General features: G+C 43.4%; 1 protein-coding gene across 1 annotated transcript; it reads right to left on the reverse strand.

The window, feature by feature from the left end:
• Window positions 1–5,470: 5,470 nt before the first annotated feature.
• Window positions 5,471–18,930, reverse strand: ripk4 (receptor-interacting serine-threonine kinase 4). Its single transcript, XM_061703297.1, has 9 exons — window positions 18,469–18,930; window positions 17,432–17,932; window positions 11,884–12,175; window positions 10,504–10,652; window positions 10,326–10,375; window positions 9,159–9,317; window positions 8,475–8,590; window positions 7,216–7,456; window positions 5,471–7,114 (listed from the first exon to the last, which is right to left on the reverse strand). Exons 2-9 carry the CDS (start codon window positions 17,611–17,613, stop codon window positions 5,898–5,900), a joined length of 2,406 nt encoding a protein of 801 aa, XP_061559281.1. The 5' UTR covers window positions 17,614–17,932; window positions 18,469–18,930; the 3' UTR covers window positions 5,471–5,897.
• Between the last annotated feature and the right edge of the window lie 81 nt (window positions 18,931–19,011).

Consider the following 19,011-nt stretch of genomic DNA (forward strand, 5'->3'; position numbering starts at 1 on the left):
TGCTGATGAGGGAGTCACTGTTAAACTGACCTCAAATTAAGCACAAATTCTAATAATAATAATAATAGGTTGCTTATTATGCCTAGTAGACGAGTGTTATTTTAATGATACGGTAGTAGGTTTCATTGTTATAGTTTTTCTCTTTTCAAGGCAAGGCAACTTCATTTTACATATGGCAGTATACTTGGGGTCATTGTGCTGTTAGAAACCCCCATTTGTCTTGAGAGGTTGCTTCAGTATTTCCACATAATATTCTTTCCTCATGATGCCACCTATTTTGTGAAGTGGACAAGTCCCTCCTGCAGAAAAAAAAAAAACATGATCCTGCCATCCCCATATTTCAAAGTTGGGATGGTGTTCTCAGACTTGCAAGCGTCCCCCTTTTTCCTCCAAACGTAACGATGCTCATTACGGGTGTGTTTCTAATTAACCAAGAGCCCTCTACTGGCTTGATATTACATGCGCGTTTTCAGTGGCGGTAACCATGCAAATGTGTTTAATCCACTATAAAGCGTTTGCGTCATCTTGTGGCTGGAAAGGTGCATTGCAGGAACCTTATTGTTATTAATAAACACACACACACAAACGTTGCAGTAAGAAAAGACGTGCGACTATAAAGCTTGACCACTATATAGACCTCACTATTTGCATACAAGCCCTTCAAAAGTCTGCTGCTCTGTCTAGTTTGCATAATATGCTCCATTTCTAGCTTCAAGGTTCTGTCATGTGGATTATTTAATGTTATACTAATAAAGGCTCAAAGCAAACCCAAAGGCGTAAAGGCCTCGTGACCACTAGGGGGCGTCCCAAAGCAATTAACAGTCAATAGAACCAAATAGTAGTAGTCTTATTTTGGGGGAATAGTATTGGGGAAGAATTGAGTGATGTATAAAATGTAAAAAAAAAAAAAAAATAAATAAAAAAAAAACAATGGTAAATGTTTGGATTAAGGTAGTTTATTTAGTGTTTTTTAAACTAATGCATTTGAAATGTTTTCATAGTTTTGAGACCAAGCTGTTCAACTTTATATTTGTTTTTAAACCATTTTTGTTGCCTTCCTTCAGGTACCTTTGTCCAGTTACATCATTATTTAAGTATTTGCTTGACGTTATTGTTTATTTGATTGAACTCTGGTTTTGTACGTTTCGGTTTTTGAAAATCTCAGTGATTTTATTTGTTGTTGCTCTTGCTGTTCTCGCTGTTGTCACTTAGAATCATGTGGAAATGAACACAGTCTGCTCGTGTCGTGTATTTTTAAATTTTACTTATTATACTCATTATAATCCCGCATGGGGAAGAAAAAAAATCAACAATCAGTATTGGTAAAAATAGAGGACCCAAAATGTGAATTTTGCTCAGGGCACCATTGAGGCTTGGGCTGGTTCCACAAAATCCTAAAATGAACACCCAAATCCTTCAGAAAAGTACAAAATGATCGTCAATCTGAAAATGTGTTAACATTCTCTTATACTAAACAATATCAAGAATTCAAATCATAATAATAATAATCTTATAACTGGGCTTCTGTAGAAATACATAAACCCCCCCAGGTGATTTCTTATTTTTAATTCCCAGGCTGTCGAAGTGATGAATGCACTCCTGGTACAGTATGTTGGCAAAGTGCTCCATTAGCTGGCCGGAGGTCCTTGTGTCAGTTGACACAGTGTGAGCACACTGTTTACCACGCGGTGACATCATAGTGCCTCTTCCCGCCACTGTGTGGACTTTATCCTCACAGCCTTAATCTCAAAACATCTCCCGGAACCATCGGGCCATCACGTGGAACATCATTTCGAATCACGTATTCACCTTTCGCCGAGTTTTTTTTGCCAAAATGAAACTTAATTGTCATTGTGCGTGCATCAAGGAAGCAGGCCGATAAATTATGTTTTCCGTCAACACAGTGTGAGTGTGCCCACGTCGGTGTGTTCACCTGGAGGAGTCCTCGCACATGTTGCCGCACGCCTTGTGTCTTAGGGGGTGAGGTCTTAGATCTTGTTTGGCTTGTTCCGTAAGGTTCACATAAATGAAGAGGAGGGGAGAAGATTGGGGAGGAAAACAGCTCACAGCATTCACTAAGCCACATGCTGATAAAGTTTGCTTCATACTTTTCTTTTCAAATACTCTATAAGCGATTGCATCTAATTTGAAGAGGGGGAAGAAAAAACATTTAAAGAGGGCACAATATGGAAAATGTACTTTTGAATCGTGTGTGGACTCATAGCTGTCGTCTCTTGAGTGTCTGCCCACCCATCAATTGTGAACTCTTAACGGCCAACTCGAATTTGTTGTTGACTGCACATTTCTGCAAATGTGTCCGCGAGCAAGCCATTCTGCATTGCGATGTCGCCGTTTGGCTAATTCACGTGATACTGCCACACGCACCGGTTTTCTCCATCCATGACTTCGCAGCCAGCGAAGAAGCAGAATTCTGAAAATTAAAAAACAACCACAAAACGGTACTTCTCTGATACGATAATGTTCTTTTGTTGTAGACCTTTATGGCTCTGTAATGGGTTTCATAACGGCGGCACCTGCGAAACGCCCAGTTTGTAAAACAGTATTCCAGGTGACAGAAGATCAAAAAAAGGTGGATGTATGTCTTTGCCATATCAGCTGTTAAACAAAAACGTTTGCATTTCTTGAAAACTTTGTAAATTCAAAGTCATTATGAGGAGCACGGTTTTTGATGTGTTTCTTGAAGGTGAATCGTGAGTCCAGAATGACTCGAGATACTTTTGCTGTGAGGCGAGTTGCAGCTCCTCGCCGCCCGGAAACACATTGGAGCTTTGGATATGTCGAGGGTGCTTACTGAACATCATGCATACTGTTTTTAGTTCCCTTCCGTGAAGCAGCAGGCGTGCGTTAGTTAACCAGTGCTGGATCTTCTAGACGAGATGTTATGTCCTTGATGCTTTTGCCTTGGGCTACGATGACTGCGTCATCGGCATATATTCTGAAGCAATGAATCACCTTGAGACAATTGTCCTGAAATGATTCACTGCTTCGAAAGCATTTGACACACTTTAAAAAAGGCATCTAACTGTGCGTGTATCGCTATGGAAAAAAAGAATTTGAATGAGCTATAGATAGTTTCACACTGCTGTGACGTTCGAGGCCTCGTTCGCAGTGATCACATGATTTTCGACATGTTTGAACCAAGTGTCGAAACCTTCATTTGGTCGTATCAGATTCGAACATCCCTATATCAGGCAGGTCATTAATGTGTAATGGGAAAAAAATCAATGGTCCAAGGATGGATCCTTGTGGAATCCAACTAGGTTCTCAAGCTAAAGGGACTTGATACTGTTGACTATTACACACTGTTTTCTATTTGATAAGTATGATTCAAACAATTTTATGGTGTGTGCAAAAAAATTTTAAGTATATTAGCTTTGTCGAGAGCACCTGATGGTCAACGGTGTCAAATGGGGTCTTGCTTTTCTCTCCAAACTCTGGGCTGCTTGCAAACAAGTAGCTGTTCACTTGGCCGCAATGCCCTACTCCCGCCTCTGACTGTAGTGGTGACGGAGGCTGTACACATCACCGACCCAGCAGCAAAGGGGTGTGCAATGAGCGGTGGCTCATTTGCAGGAGACAGGACCACCCCTTCAAAACACACGTTATTAAAACACATACTATTAAATCGTATTCAGGACAAGTAGTATAGATAATGTGTGGATTGGGCATCTTGTATAATTGTCTTACTACAGAACTGAAGTGCAGCAATCACGTGGCCAAACGCATTTGTCTAAACGTATAGTGCTTCTATGACCTTGCACCACGATCAGGAGAGAATTGTTATTGGCCCGTCCGTCACAGTGCGGAGGTGCGTGACTCAGCCAAACTGAGAAGTCCCAATTGTAGTCAAACATAAAAAGTACTTTGAGAACCAAGTATTTTTTGAGCTGGTACTTGGTGTAAAAGGTTTGACGCTGATGAGTAGAAAGTAAGGTTGCTTTCTTGGCATTAGTAGAAACAAGAGCATTTTTGATTAATACAAACGCTAAAGATGGGCAACATATCGGCGACGCATTAACAAAATATAACTGGAGCTGGGTCTGATAAATTGCCAATTTTCACGGGAACAGCGGCATCAAATTTAAACATTTCACTCGCCTGAGCTCTAAACACAGGAGCATTAAACATTTGCCACCCTGAATCATGGCTCAGCTTACAAGAGCCAAGCCCTCAGGGTGTCTAAGATGAGATGGCGGTTCGGTGATGCATTGCAGGTCGAACGTCAGCATTTCTTAATCACGCGCACATCATGTGATCCTCCTCGGGGGCAGTTCCCATGGCGCTTGCCAACCTGAGCTTGATCTCTGGGGTCTGGAGGACAGACAATTGGCTGTGATTTCACTCCAGATGAGATGCAGATGCAGACACGCCAGCTCGGCCTCGTGTCAAGGCTGATTATTGTGTTAATCGGTGACAGCAAACTCTGAGACACATGAAACGAGATACTTTATTGGCTAGGCTCGTGAATCATACAAAAAGGGACTCGGGAAAGAGCAGACTTTCCTTGCTTGTGTTTGTTTTCCCATCTTACTGATTGACGGAGGATAGCACAAGATGTATTTCCATCCATTGTCTGAGCCGCTTCTCCTCACGCGGGTCGTGGGCGTGCTGGAGCCTATCCCAGCTGTCATCGGGCAGGAGGCGGGGTACACCCCTGAACTGGTTGCCAGCCAATCGCAGGGCACATACAAACAAACAACCATTCGCACTCACGTTCGCACCTACGGGCAATTTAGAGTTGTCAATTAACCTGCCATGCATGTTTTTTTGGATGTGCGAGCAAACCGGAGTGCCCGGAGAAAACCCACGCAGGCACGGGGAGAACATGCAAACTCCACACAGGCGGGGCCGGGGATTGAACTGTGAGGCAGACGCTCTAACCAGTGCGGATGCTAGCTTAGCATTGCTGGCGCTGCTATTTTGTCGAAGTTTTGTTGACAGCGTTCTCTGTGACTATGACGACTATTATATTATACGCACAGTATACACAGTATATGTTTTTTTTTTTAGTCACAATGGCCCTCTGCGGTAAACCACAAGTGCGACGGAGACTCCCCCATCTTACTTAATAAATACAATAAGCTAGGCTAACTGTTAGCTTGTCTGGTAGCAACATTGCAGTAGGAAACTCTTGTCATTTTTACTGTGGTAAATGATTTGGGGCACACATTGTGCAAGCACTCAACACAAACAATTGTCCCTTTGTGTCCGGTGAACGTAAGAATTTCATTTTAAGTCATTTTGTTGTTGAATTTCTTCAATTCAGACTTCGACATGGTCGAAGTCAATATGTAAGGAATGCACTGTAGTACATAACTAACCTACACTAACACAGTCGTAAAGTCCAAACTACAGGAATTATTTGCATTAAAAAAAAACACTTCTAGGTCATAAATGCAAAACATTCAAATGAAAAACAATTCAAATAGGAATAAGTCCAGAAGCTAAATGAAGGTTAAAGGTTTTTTTAATGGCTTCCTTATTGTAGCACTGATATGTAACAGGCACAGAACATTTTCAAACCTTAAAATCCATAATGCCTCTAACACAACAACAACAAAAGGTTTGTGTTTTATGATACAAGACTTAAAAGGTACCTACTCTACAAATCTGTGCTACCATATCAGAATTACATCTCACCAAATGTGCGTACGCAGTAAAAAAGTGGGTACAAAAGTAAAATTCTAAATGTTGTCATAAATAAACATATTTACATGGAAGTTTTTCCAAGCGTGATAAAATGCCAACAGCAGGTGTTTAGCATATTCTACTCCATTGATCACCCAACTGTTAAGCACCAGATGGGCACCAGCAGTTAATTCAAATCCGTTTTAAAATGTTTTTTTTGTACAGTTTCAGCAGTGTCTTTGCTCCCGTTAGCACAAAGCTGGTGCACACAGTGAGGTAGTCGCCTGCGGACTGCCTTTGTGCTCCGTCAGTTTGAGAATGACGATCCTCCTCTGGAGTGACTTTGCCTCTGGTGGCCGCTCGGGCTCAGGCGGCGCCAAGCTGTCGCTAATTAAGTCCCGGGGGTCCTCTGGCAAGTATCCCCCCTCGTCTGCCAGGTGCAACGTGCTGAGCTCATTGGACAGAGCGCTCCCTTCTGGACAGTGAGGGAGCAGTTCTTTCAGAAGTGCACAGTGTCCGCTCTCTGCCGCCAAACGGTACGGGCTGCGTTGGGCCCGGGTGAGTTTTTGAGGATCAGCTCCCTCTTCTATTAACATTTTGACCGTGGCCAGGTGGCCCCTCTGGGCGGCCAAGTGGAGAGGAGTAAATCCCTGGCTGTTCTCGGCGTGGATCTCCGCGTGGTGTTTGATCAGGAGGCGGGACGTGCTGGTGTGACCGGTTGCTGCCGCTACATGCAAGGGCGTGTTTAACTCAGAGGTTTCCAAGTGAATGTCTGCCTTCAGTTCGATGAGGATTCGGGCCACTCGGTACTGCCCCCTCTGGGAAGCTAAATGCAGCGGCGTGCGGCCGTCCATCGTCTGGCCGTCGATGTCGGCGCCCGCGCCCGCCTGCTTTGCCAGCAGTTTCACAATTCCCAGATGACCCTGCCAAGCAGCAAAGTGCAGCGCTGTCCAGTTGTCCTTACCCTTGATTCGGACATCGGCGCCGCGGCTCAGCAGCACACGGACGACATTCTCCTGGCCGTGCTGGCAGGCGACGTGAGCAGGCGTGCGCCCCTGACCGTCGGTCTCGTTGATGGCCGCCCCGCGGTCAAGCAGCAGGCGCGTCATGGCCTCGTCGCCATTCTGGGCCGCCCAGTGCAAGGCCGTGTACTGGTCCTCATCCTTGGCATTCACATTGGTGCTCCGCCGGCCGAGCAGAAGTTCCGCCAGGGACTTCAAGTGCTTCTCAGTGGCCAGGTGGAGGGGGGTGGAACCACGCGCATTGGCGAGGTTGGGATTGGCATTGTTCAACAGGAGGAACTTGGTAGCTTCCTCATTGGCCATGGTGATGGCGTGATGGAGGAGGCTGCCTCCTCCGTCGAGGACAAGGTCAACATCCTGCGGCTGAAGGATCTTCATCAGCTTTGTAAGATCCTTGGTTTTGATCGCGTCGCATAACTTCCTTTTGTGGAGCTCAGCCGAATCTATGTAGTAGAAAGAAGAAATAATTGGAATACCTATGACAACACTAGTTATTAGCTACTATTGCTCCGTGTTGAAGCTTTGACTCAAGGTTAACTCTTACCAATGGTGCTTTCCTTCTCAAAAGAGAGCGTTATCGAGTCTTGCGAAGAAAAGGCTGAATCCGCGGAGGACATGCCAGACAGCCTCTTGCAAGTGTTATCTTTGCTGTGGCAGCTATCATCCTTCAGTCGATCAAAGCTCCTCGAGATCCCAGAATCCACCTGGGTCAACAGCTCGGACAGACTGTAGTCTTTATCAGGCAGCATGGCTGAGATTGGACGTACTGGCTTACTGTTTTTAACCTGTGAAGAGAATAGACCAGATGGGCATTTGTGGACAAGCTGTTGTTTGACACACGCACACCACCGCTGGTTAGAATACATTTTATTCCATAAGTGGTGGTTTTGATAGAGGGAGGATGGAAGCAGCCACTGGTGCGCTATCAATCGCTTTACGAAACAAATGGAAACAAGATACAGTTATTAAATACTAGCAAATAAATAGCAAATATAGAGCATCTATTCTTGATCCTGGGGGTATTTTATGTTAATGTTATTATGACAAAAGGGAATGGTTTTATGTTATGGGAAAAAGAGAAAAAAAAAAAAAGCATGTTTCTTTTAATATCCCTTGCTCAATTAAAAACTAACCATTCCAAAATAATTCATTTAAATCCAAAATCTATAACCTGAGCAGACGGACGAATATTCAGTAATCGCTGCCAAGTCTGGTGCCTGGGCAACATGGTTATCTTGTCACAAAATCAACAGTGCGGATGTGACACACAGCACACAGGCTGAGCAATCCCATCAGTCAACCTTCTTCTTTGGCGATCTCACTGCTGTTCTAATCAAACATTTACTCCGAAAACAACTCACACGGTAATAACCGCGTCGAGAGCACCTTTGCTTAGAAACTTATCGATGAAAAGGTGAGGTTCGTAGGAAGACCTGTAATGAAGATGATTTAACCGATCTCTGAGGGACGCGGCACGGTTGGAATCGCACAAAACCGGTTGAACCCACCAAAGTCTGCTCCGAAGTCCAGAGACCTCGGAGACCTCAATTGATGCTAATCCAAGACAGAGATATACGCAGCTCAAGAAACACTTTCCAAAAACAAAACAAAACAGTACATGTTTATATCTATCAAAAAGTAAACAGAGCTGCCTGTTTTTCTTTTAACTTTACGATTATTTCTAGTGGCTGTTTAGAAATTAAAAGTTTAATGCTTTGAGAGCAGACAAAAGGAGAGAGCACTGGAGTTACTCTTCCTTCAAAGCACTGATCATTTCCCCCTAAGCAAGGTACTCAACATTACCTGGTGAAGGGACAGCTCGTCGCAGGAAGTAGGCTTCGACTCCGATGCTGACAAGGTCGGAGTCTTGGGCTCCTCTTGAGGTTTACAGCACAGCTCTTCAGCTTCGGATGTGATCTCTAGAAGAACCATTCGTCATTGGTCAACTTTTAGGAATAACGGGGACAGGATGACGCATTACTAGGAAAGAAATCTTTCGAATCTTACAATTCTGCTGTCATTTAAGAGTGCAGACGGACAGGGGACAAAGTTACGTCAAGTTTTGCCACAGTTTTTACACTGGATGCCCTTCCTGACACAACCCACCAATTTCGACATTTGTTTTCTTCTCGGCTTGGGAGTGGCCGTGGGTGGATATTGGGGCACTGGCCGACAATCAAACCCACGCCGTCTTTGCGAAAGGCAGCAGCATGTACCACTACACTGCCAAAGCAAAGTCGTAGCCGAGTCTAGGCTTGCCCTGTCTTTTGGATCCTTTTAAGCCACATTTTATTTTGTGTTATATTGTTTTAAGTATTCAGTTGCATTGTATTTTATAACCTAATGGTGTTTTATTGTGGATTTCTTTAAACTAAACATTCATCAGATGTTTTAAGTACTGGTGCAGCATTAGCCACCCAAAATAACAGGAACGTGTTGAGGTACACCCGAAAACGGAGGAATTCCCTTCTGGGAACAACAACTTACCCTGGAAGCTGGGTCTGGCCTCAGGACTAGTTGCCCAGCATCGTTGCATGAGACTCATGAAGCCAGTACAGGCGCTAGGGCGGCTTCGCGGCACTGACCCAAGATCTGGACGCACCCCTTTCACCACCTTCACCATGATCTGCAAGATGTTATTCTCTCCTAGGAAAACCGACACAAGACACAATTTCAACATTTGTCCCGTTTCTTGGTCAAAATGTAAGGTTTTAAACAAAGATCACTGGTTTGAATCACCGTTGTTATGTATTAAAAGCCAAGCATTTATTTTCTACAGCACCTATCCTTCATTGGGGTCGCAGGTGTCCTAGGGCCTAGCCCAATTGACTGTGGCCGAGAGGTATCATATAGGGGGCACATATAGACAAACAACCATTCGTGCTCACATTTCCTTCAGAAAACCCACGCAAGCATGGGAGAACAAACTCCACACAGGAGGGCCTGAGCAAAGATTTGAACCTCAAACCTCAGAAATGTGAAGCAGTCGTGCGAACCACTAGGCGAACCACATTAACTGCATTGCTACCTGAGATGGCTGAGAAAAAAATTAAAAAAATACACCTTACATGTCAGATTCGCCCGTGCAAGTGTATGCGCTACATGCGCACAAACACACAACCCTCATGTGATGCGAATGTCCTAACTGGACATTATGAAGGCAAATGTCTAAAATGGTCAAACATAATTGGGATAGGATATATGCAATGTACAAATGGAACGAGTGAATGAGATTGTGGGTTATAAAGGAACTGAAAATAAATAATCTCACAAAAAAAATTCAAAAAAACATTTTTTTTAAAACACACCTCGTTGGGTTAGTTTGAGCGTTTTTAACAAATACACTTTATTTAATGCTATCATTCGACGACCATACTGTATTGTAGCGGCTGTTGGTTTCTGAGTGTAGTGTTTGTATTTTGTGTGTGAATTTTAACACAGGGCGGTACGGTGAACGACTGGTTAGAGCGTCTGCCTCACAGTTCCGAGAACCGGGGTTCAATCCCCGGCCCCGCCTGCGTGGAGTTTGCATGTTCTCCCCGTGCCTGCGTGGGTTTTCTCCGGGCACTCCGGTTTCCTCCCACATTCCAAAAACATACGTGGTAGGTTTATTGAAGACTCTAAATATATTATTCAAATATTACTTGCTCTTACCTTGATAGGGTTTCTTCTGAGTGAGGATGCCCCAGGTGACAATGGAAAAACTGGAACAAAGTAGCGTAGGTTTTTAACATCACACAAGACTCATTACATTGCCGTCAACAGAATTCTGTATATATTTAGCCCAAGACATTGGAGTAAAAGTCTATGAGAGCGTTTAAAACATTCCTACCTGTATATGTCATGTTTGGTGTCGGACACTCGGTCTTTCTCAATGATGCTTTCAGGCGGCAGGTAGGCGATGGTGCCGCAGAAGCCGTCTCTGCTGATGTCATCTGCCCGTGACAGACCGTTCCAGCGAGCCAGGCCAAAATCTGAAATCTGACACGGAGAGACGAGATAAGGAACCTCAAACAGAAGACCCTGACTGTGTACCTTGTAGGGTCCTTGTGACTAAGTTGGCTCACGGAAAGTGGCAGCAAAGTTCTAGGCCAAGTCCCAGCATGCAGAAGAGGCAGAGAGGCCCTTCATAGTGGAGCGAGTACACCCACGCACGATCGCGCACAGGTACATAGACACAGTCACAGGGAGCTTTAAACAAGAACTCAAGGAATCCTGTAGGGACAAGCCTGGAAGAGGTGTTTACATGCAGCTATTACGTTCCCACCCACTGCATTCATTTCAGTTCAACTGCCCAGAGTCAAGAGAGTCTGCGTGGAGTGAAGGCCGTCCTTTCCAAATAGATGAACAGGAAGAACAAACCAGTGCACTGCCGGAATGCAATTTTACAAACAATACAACTGTGGCTTTTTGAATGAGCTTTAAGGCTTGGTCAAATTACTGGCTACTTTAGCTGACAAAAATAACTTTCCTTAAACTTGGATTTGTTTATACCACTGTCGGTTCATCGATTTATTTATGCCTCCTCTTATGCGTCCTTTTTCCTCCAACGTCTGTGTCAACAATAGTGTACATATTTTGCAGTCTTGAAAGAAGCAAGATGCATTTTCATTGTACTTGGTTTGTTCCAGGAACATTGTTTTTTTTTTTTTTTTTTTTTTTTTTAAATCCAAGTTTGTGGAAGGGTCTGGCATGGGCAAAAACAACAATTGAATTAAATTAAACTAGAGTTAATATGCACCATATCAAATATTTTAATCTAAAAATGCAAAATATCTCAATACAGCGGAACCCTGCTATGTGCAGGGGCTAAGGACCGGTCCCGACCTCGAATAGCAAAAAAAAAAAACAAATCAGCAAATAATTGACACCCATTTATAATTGCATTGAAAAACAAACAAACAAACATTTTCGAAACACCCAAAACTCTTGAATGAACGGGGAAATGCTGCCAATAAGCGTTTTCCATGAAAAACGGGTTGGTTTCCTGCCGCTAAATAAAATAACAGCGCGAAAATGCGGCGGTCCACTGTACATTTGCAAAAGGAGGCTATGGAGGTGTAAATATTTGCTGCGGATCCACTGTAGACTCATTGTGCTCTAATGAGTGCCTGTTTTTATGACAAAATATCATCTATTGTTACAACAGGCCGTTCAAGTTTGTTGAATAATATTTTTTCCTGTCATTGGTGAGTGGAAACAGACTGCATACCTTGACATGGTAGTGGGCGTCCAACAAGATGTTGGCAGGCTTCAGGTCCAGGTGGAGCAGGGGCGGCTTCATGCAGTGCAAGAAGTTCATCCCCACGGCCGTCTCGTGGACGATACGGAAGCGGAGCTCCCAGGGCAGCGGCTCTGTAGCCAGTAGGGTTTCCAGGGAACCGGTTTCCATGTACTCCATAACCAGACCCTGGGAGTCCTCGCAGATACCGTACACGGGCAGGATGTATCGGAACTTGGCTGCTTCCATTTTCTTGGCCTCCTCCAGCAGCTCTGATCGTTCCCTGAGCAGATAGAAGTGAAAGGATCATATTATAGACAAGTTGCCTTGGCTTAATTGACTGCAAACAACAAAAACGACAGAAAAAATTACATTGATCGTTTCAATGACATCAAAAAGCCGAAAGTCCAAACTTCAAGCAGAAAGCGTTATGCAATCAAACATCTTCCGCATAGAACTGATAGCTTCATTACACACTGATGTACTTACTTCCTCCTTAACCTTATACAATAGCTTCTACAATTGCTGTGTCATCCTCAGTGGACAGAGTGCAATCAGGCAAAATGCTTTTCATCACGAGCAAACAGCTCACACGGTATATTCATCTATTTTTTTTTTGGTTCAAAATATGTATTTTATGAACCAATGCAGTTATTTTTTTCGTTTTAACATGACTCAGAGCCCAGTGAACTTTCGGATGCTATTTCAAGGGTGCATGTTTGGGCAAAAATAAATACAAATGCAACTCAACCCACACTAATACATAATATTGCTATTCCCCCCCCCCCCCCCCTAACTTTAGCAGAGGTTATTATTCTCTCTCTCTTCCAAGATCAACGTACTGTATAACTAAATCCGCAATATCATTTGGAGGTTCATGCTTTGCTCACGGACCCGTAATACAGTATTTAAAATAACTTCAGACCCGAAATAAATTCCAGAAGCCCGCATGTCATGCTGACTGGGCTCAGAGCGGCCAGTTAAGGGAAATGTTTACTATCGTTAACAATCGGAGTCGTGACCAAGTCGACTTTTAGAATGAACCGATGGACGCGTGCGGATTGTGCTCTTCACGGTCCAGTGGCTCCGGTGAGGCCTTGAGGACATTCCAGATGAGCCTGGAATGCTGCAGGTGAGCGAGTGCTCTTGTTCTGCATAGCTCAACCTTTGCTCAGCTGCTGTTATCAGCTCACCGGCCCCGTTGACATCGCTGGAACACGACTGTGCCGGGGTCATTCATGCCCGCGGAGTACATATCGCAATCAAAAATCGGTTTGAAAAATACAACCTTTTAATGGGGCTCAGATCAAATGGATTCTTGCGTTTTAGGAATGCGTGGGAAAGGCCAAAGTGGGTGCACTGAAAAGGAATTTTTGCCATGAGTAAAATGCAAGAATCTTCTGTTCAGCCCAAGGTTAGGCGGATGCTTTATAGGAATGTGGGAATATCAGATTCATTCAATAAGACCAGGGTGGGAAAATACCTCCCCCCCCCCCCCCCCCCCCCCAGAGTCGTAATTGTAATTCTTACGGTGTGTGTGTGTGTGCTTTTAAAGCAATTTCCCAGGTTTGTGTCAACCGGCTCTCCCTGCCCTTTCGCTGCGGTGTGATTCAGGGGAGCTCTTTGCACCACGTTGCCAATGAAACAACACGGTGAGCATGACTGGCACTTTTTCGTTGGGCTTGGTGAGCACAAATTCTGCCGAGTAGATGTAATACAACAACTATTGATGGTGCATCAACCATTTACCCAAGCTACATACCAGGAAAATTACATGACTCCATTATTGCCTCATGTGCTTTTTTTTTTTAGACTAATTTGTCTTCAAAACAACAATGTCATTAATCACAGGGACAATTTGACTTTTTCTACAACTTATTCTGTTCATTGTCACGAGTAAACTGATGTCTGTACCATCAGACAATTATAAATCTACAATCGAAGGTTTAACTATCAAGCAGACGGTAGTAATATAAATCAACAGGTTTGCTCGGATTCCAATTTCCTGGTCACGCCATAAGTTTGCCTGGCCACTCGTAGCGAGGCACATTTCAAGGAAACACAAAAAAAAAAAAAAAAAAAAAAAAAAAAAAAAAAAACATGGCTAATGAATAAATAAGCATGTCAAGCAATTTGCAAGGTCATTTGTTTATGTAATACAACCCCAATTCCAATGAAGATGGGACGTTGTGTTAAACAAATAAAAACAGAATGCAATGACTTGCAAATCACGTTCGACCTATATTTAATTGAATACACTACAAAGACAAGATATTTCATGTTCAAACTGATAAACGTTATTGTTTTTAAAAATAACAATAACAAATAACCATTGACTTAGACTTTGATGGCTGCAACACGTTCCAAAACAGCTGGGACAGGGTCATGTTTCCCACTGTGTTACATCACCTTTTCTTTGAACAACGTTCGATAAACATTTGGGAACTGAGGACGCTAATTGTTGACGCTTTTGTCGGTGGAATTCTTTCCCATTCTTGCTCGATGTACAGCTTGAGCTGTTCAACAGTCCGGGGTCTCCGTTTTCGTATTTTACGCTTCATAATGCGCCACACATTTTCAATGGGAGACAGGTCTGGGCTACAGGCAGGCCAGTCTGGTACCCGCACTGTTTTACTACCAAGCCACGCTGTTGTAACACGTGCAGAATGCGGTTTGGCATTGTCTTCCTGAAATAAGCATGGGCGTCCGTGAAAAAGACGTCGCTTGGATGGCAGCATATGTTTCACCAAAACCTGTATGTACCGTTCAGCATTAATGGTGCCTTCACAGATGTGTAAGTTACCCGTGCCATTGGCACTAACACAGCCCCATACCATCACAGATGCTGGCTTTTGAACTTGGCGTCCATAACAGTCCGGATGGTTCTTTTCCTGTTTGGCCCGGAGGACACGACGTCCACAATTTCCAAAAACAAATTGAAATGCGGACTCGTCGGACCACAGAACACTTTTCCACTTTGCATCAGTCCATCTTAGAAGAGCTCGGGCCCAGAGAAGACGGCGGCGTTTCTGGGTGTTGTTGATAAATGGCTTTTGCTTTGCATAGTAGCGTTTCGAGTTGCACTTACGGATGTAGCGCCGAACTGTATTTACTGACATTGGTTTTCTGAAGTGTTCCTGAGCCCATGCGGTGATATCCTTTCCAAATTGATGTCGGTTTTTGATGCAGTGCCGCCCGAGGGATTGAAGGTCACGGGCATTCGGTGTTGGGTTTCGGCCTCACCGCTTCCATGCAGTGATTCCTTCAGCTTCTCCGACCCTTTTGATGATATTACGGACCGTAGATGATGAAATCCCTAAAATTCCTTGCAATTGTACGTTGAGGAACATTGTCCTTAAACTGACTATTTTCTCACGCACTTGTTCACAAAGAGGTGAACCTTGCCCCATCTTTGATTGTGAATAACTGAGCAATTCGGGGAAGCTCCTTTTCTCCCCAATCATGGCACCCACCTGTTCCCAATTAGCCTGTTCACCTGTGGGACGTTCCAAACAGGTGTTTGATGAGCCTTCCTCAACTTTCTCAATCTTTTTTGCCACCTGTCCCATCTATTTTTGGAACGGGCTGCAGCCATAAAATTCCAAGTTAATGATTATTTGCTAAAAATAATAAAGTTGATCAGTTTGAACATTAAATATCTTGTCTTTGTAGCGTATTCAATTAAATATAGGTCGAACATGATTTGCAAATCATTGTATGCTGTTTTTATTTCTGTTTAACACAACGTTGTATAATAACTTCACAAAGCTAGCTAGTGTTATGGCTTCACAAAAAGTTCCATGAAGAACCTTGTGTGATATATAGAGAGAATTAGGGCTGCCACTATCCAATATTTTTAGAATCGCTATCGATTATTCCATCAATTAATCGGATACAAAATTATTTTGCATTAAAGTTTATTGCCAATCACCCCCCCGCCCCCGGCCCCCATTACCGTTTATTACCCGATTATTTTTCTTTATTTGCTGTCATTTAATGATTAAACAAAACCAAATAAACAAGAAATAAGTACTATCACAAGAGAGGGAGTGATTTAGTCACAGGTTTTGCATACAACAGCAGCAAATAAAGATTAGTCGCATAATAGACAAGCAAACAAAATAAGCAAACATGTTGATGAATGTTTTCCAAAGTAAAACCAGATATTTGCTCATGTCTTATTTTGATTAAAGACAGCTTCGATAAACATAAACCGTCTGCTTTCGTGGAGGACGACAGAAATAAGTCATAAGTCAGCGGATTTGGACAAGTTTACCTTAAACAATGGCACTAAATGATTAATCGATTATCAAAATCATTTTCGACAAATTTGATAATCGATTGTCAATTCATCGATTAATTGTTGCACCTCTAATGAGAATAATAAATCCAGATAGTTGATGCAGTCTTTTCATTGACATGTTCCATTCATGATGGGCATTGCCGTTGTCGTGTGATGTCAAAAAAAAAAAAAAAAAAAACACACACACATTTAAAAAAAAAAAAAAAAAAAAACATAAATTAAAAAAATTTGATTTGTTACCTAATCTTTCCCTTAATCCAAATTGCTGCTTAGCAGCCCTTAAGGACCAAACGATGTCCCCACACTTTAAAGAGCAAGGTCCGGTTGGACTGGTTTTACAGCTTCTATTATTGGTCTGTGTCAGTCAGCATCTCAGGAACACAAAAGGTGCCTTTAAGTCCTTGTGCGGGTCAGTGAAGTCGCAGGTGAAATGACTCGAATATGTGCTTTGGAGATACTTCGGGATGATAACATCGTTGGCGCATGCTTTGAGTTACGCCACAAGTTCGGGGGATGAGTGTCATTCCTCTGTGTACTGAAATAGTCACTACTCACCTCCCTTTAGTTACCGTTTCACTTTATTGCATAAAATACCTGCCGATCTCAAATAGGCTTTGTGTATTATACACTATGTATTAGCGTTTGCGTTGGTTGTTGAGCAAATTTGGGCAGGGGTTGCGCAGGCGAGTGTTATCTTTGCAATGTTTATTCATTTCAAAACAACCCCTCCCTTGGATGGGCGGCTGATGAGATCAATGTTAATTGGAGGCAAAGATTTGCATTTCTTTCATGCTTTGGTCGCACAGCTGGGATCTGGGTGGAGAACTTTCAACCCGTGTGAGTGGTCCACATGCAAGACAGGCGCATACGCTAAAAATGCAAAAGGCCTCTCTGCATCAGGTGAGAGACATGTTCTCCAAAGTCAGAATTTGCACCTCTAAAAGTGCCTGTAGCATTGTCAACAAATAATATCCCTGATGAGAAAGGGATTTTTACATATAACTATAAAAACGAGATGGTTTCCCTGGCTGTCCGCTGTTTTATTTCAAGAATATTCAACATCATCAGCAGCTGTCGTACGTCTGCTCGCTACGCCTCTGGGTTACGATGGTTGTTTGAACATTGTGAATTGTCCTCCATATGAATGATTATATATCCATATGCAGCAATGCTGTTAGCGCTTTCAACAATAAAGCTGATCCTGATCCTGATCATTCCAATTTTGCTGGGACTTACTTGTCATCCACATGAAGGCACGGAGGGCACTTGATAGCCAGCCACGTTTTCCACTGAACGTGCCGGACTTTGTACACTTGTCCAAATCCACCTGAGCCGATTTTCTCCCAGCTGCAGAACTCGGAGGAATCAAAGGTCCTCAGCAGTCCCATATTCCCACGGGGTGAATCGGGAACGTCCATGCCTGCGCTGACAAACCAACAGGAAGGATCAGCTCCTCTTTTCTCCCAGGCACAAAGTGTAAGAGTGATCTCTCTTACACTTACACACACACACACACACACACACACACACACACACACACACACACACACACGCACACACTAACTGAAGCACTTGTGAGCGTTTGCATGTTTTCCGCCTGGTCACGCCCAGCCTGGCCCCGCCCTGTCTTCAGGTGTAAAAGGGGGGTCGGTCCTCGCGCTGTGACGTCACTTCCTCAGTGCACAAATGGGCTGGCCCCTGTGCTGCCGAGTTAACGCAGGTCCAGATATCACATTTCTGATGGGGGGGGAAACACAAGAATACATTTGCAGTCCGTTCACCAAGCCAGGAATAGGTCTTCACACATATCGAACGAAGAACGATGTCAGAACAATAATGGGTTTAGCTGGTAATGGTCAGCCAGTTTGCGGGACGCACTCAAGCACAGCAGAGAGCGTCAAGTTACTTTGTCACTGTTGCCTCTGGTCAAAAATGCCAGCAATTTGCATAAAGAAGCAGGACTCAAATGTGACAGTCAAGCATGTTCAAGAGATTTTTTTTGCCCTTTTCTTTTTTGCATGCCAGCTGTATTTGCATTCCGTCTTCTTGTAAATGATTTATTTGACAATTACTGTAATCAAGCAATTGTAGATTGTTTATGCACTTGTATTATAGTTATTTTGGAAACAAAAAACTGCCACATCACAGCTTTCTGTTAAAGTTAATAATGCAAATTTTGAATCGCTTGGGTCTGCATCCCACTAGATCCGTCCCTGCATGGAGCAACATTTGAATCCCCCCCCCCCCCCAAGAGCAATCTGTGGTAAACTCACCATTTCTAAGCGGTTGTTGTTGTCTTCTCAGCTCGTGACTGCCACCAAGCGGAAGAAAAAAATAACACAAAAATAAACTCCAGTCCACACTCCACTTGGCAGGAAAAACCAAACAAAACTATCGTTTGTTAGAATTCATAGTGAACACAATAAGAAATAAGAATAAATAAAAACACTCCTCGTCATAATAATTTTCATCTTATCGGAGACATACTATTGTCTTATCAGGATACCTCCATTAGCAGTGTCCCCGCTAGAGGGCGCCACAACTCACCAAGCGTGAGGTAAAATCAAGTTTGTCGACTAAATTGACATTCGTTATATCTCGTCGGAGGGAAGGGAGTTAACTTGTCCTGTTCCAGAGGGAGTCTAAATCTCCAAAAGCACTGCAAAAATGCGCTTCTGTGGGAAACAATTCGCTAAATTTCGCTTATTTGACGACGTTAGTTCGGCTAGCAAGGACGCAATGCATCCTGGGATAAATGGCTGCAAGGCAGTCCGCGCATGCGCACAACGCTTGTCTTAACCTAACGTACATAATTA

This window comes from Phycodurus eques, chromosome 17 (genome assembly GCF_024500275.1).
Source record: "Phycodurus eques isolate BA_2022a chromosome 17, UOR_Pequ_1.1, whole genome shotgun sequence".
NCBI lineage: Eukaryota > Metazoa > Chordata > Actinopteri > Syngnathiformes > Syngnathidae > Phycodurus > Phycodurus eques.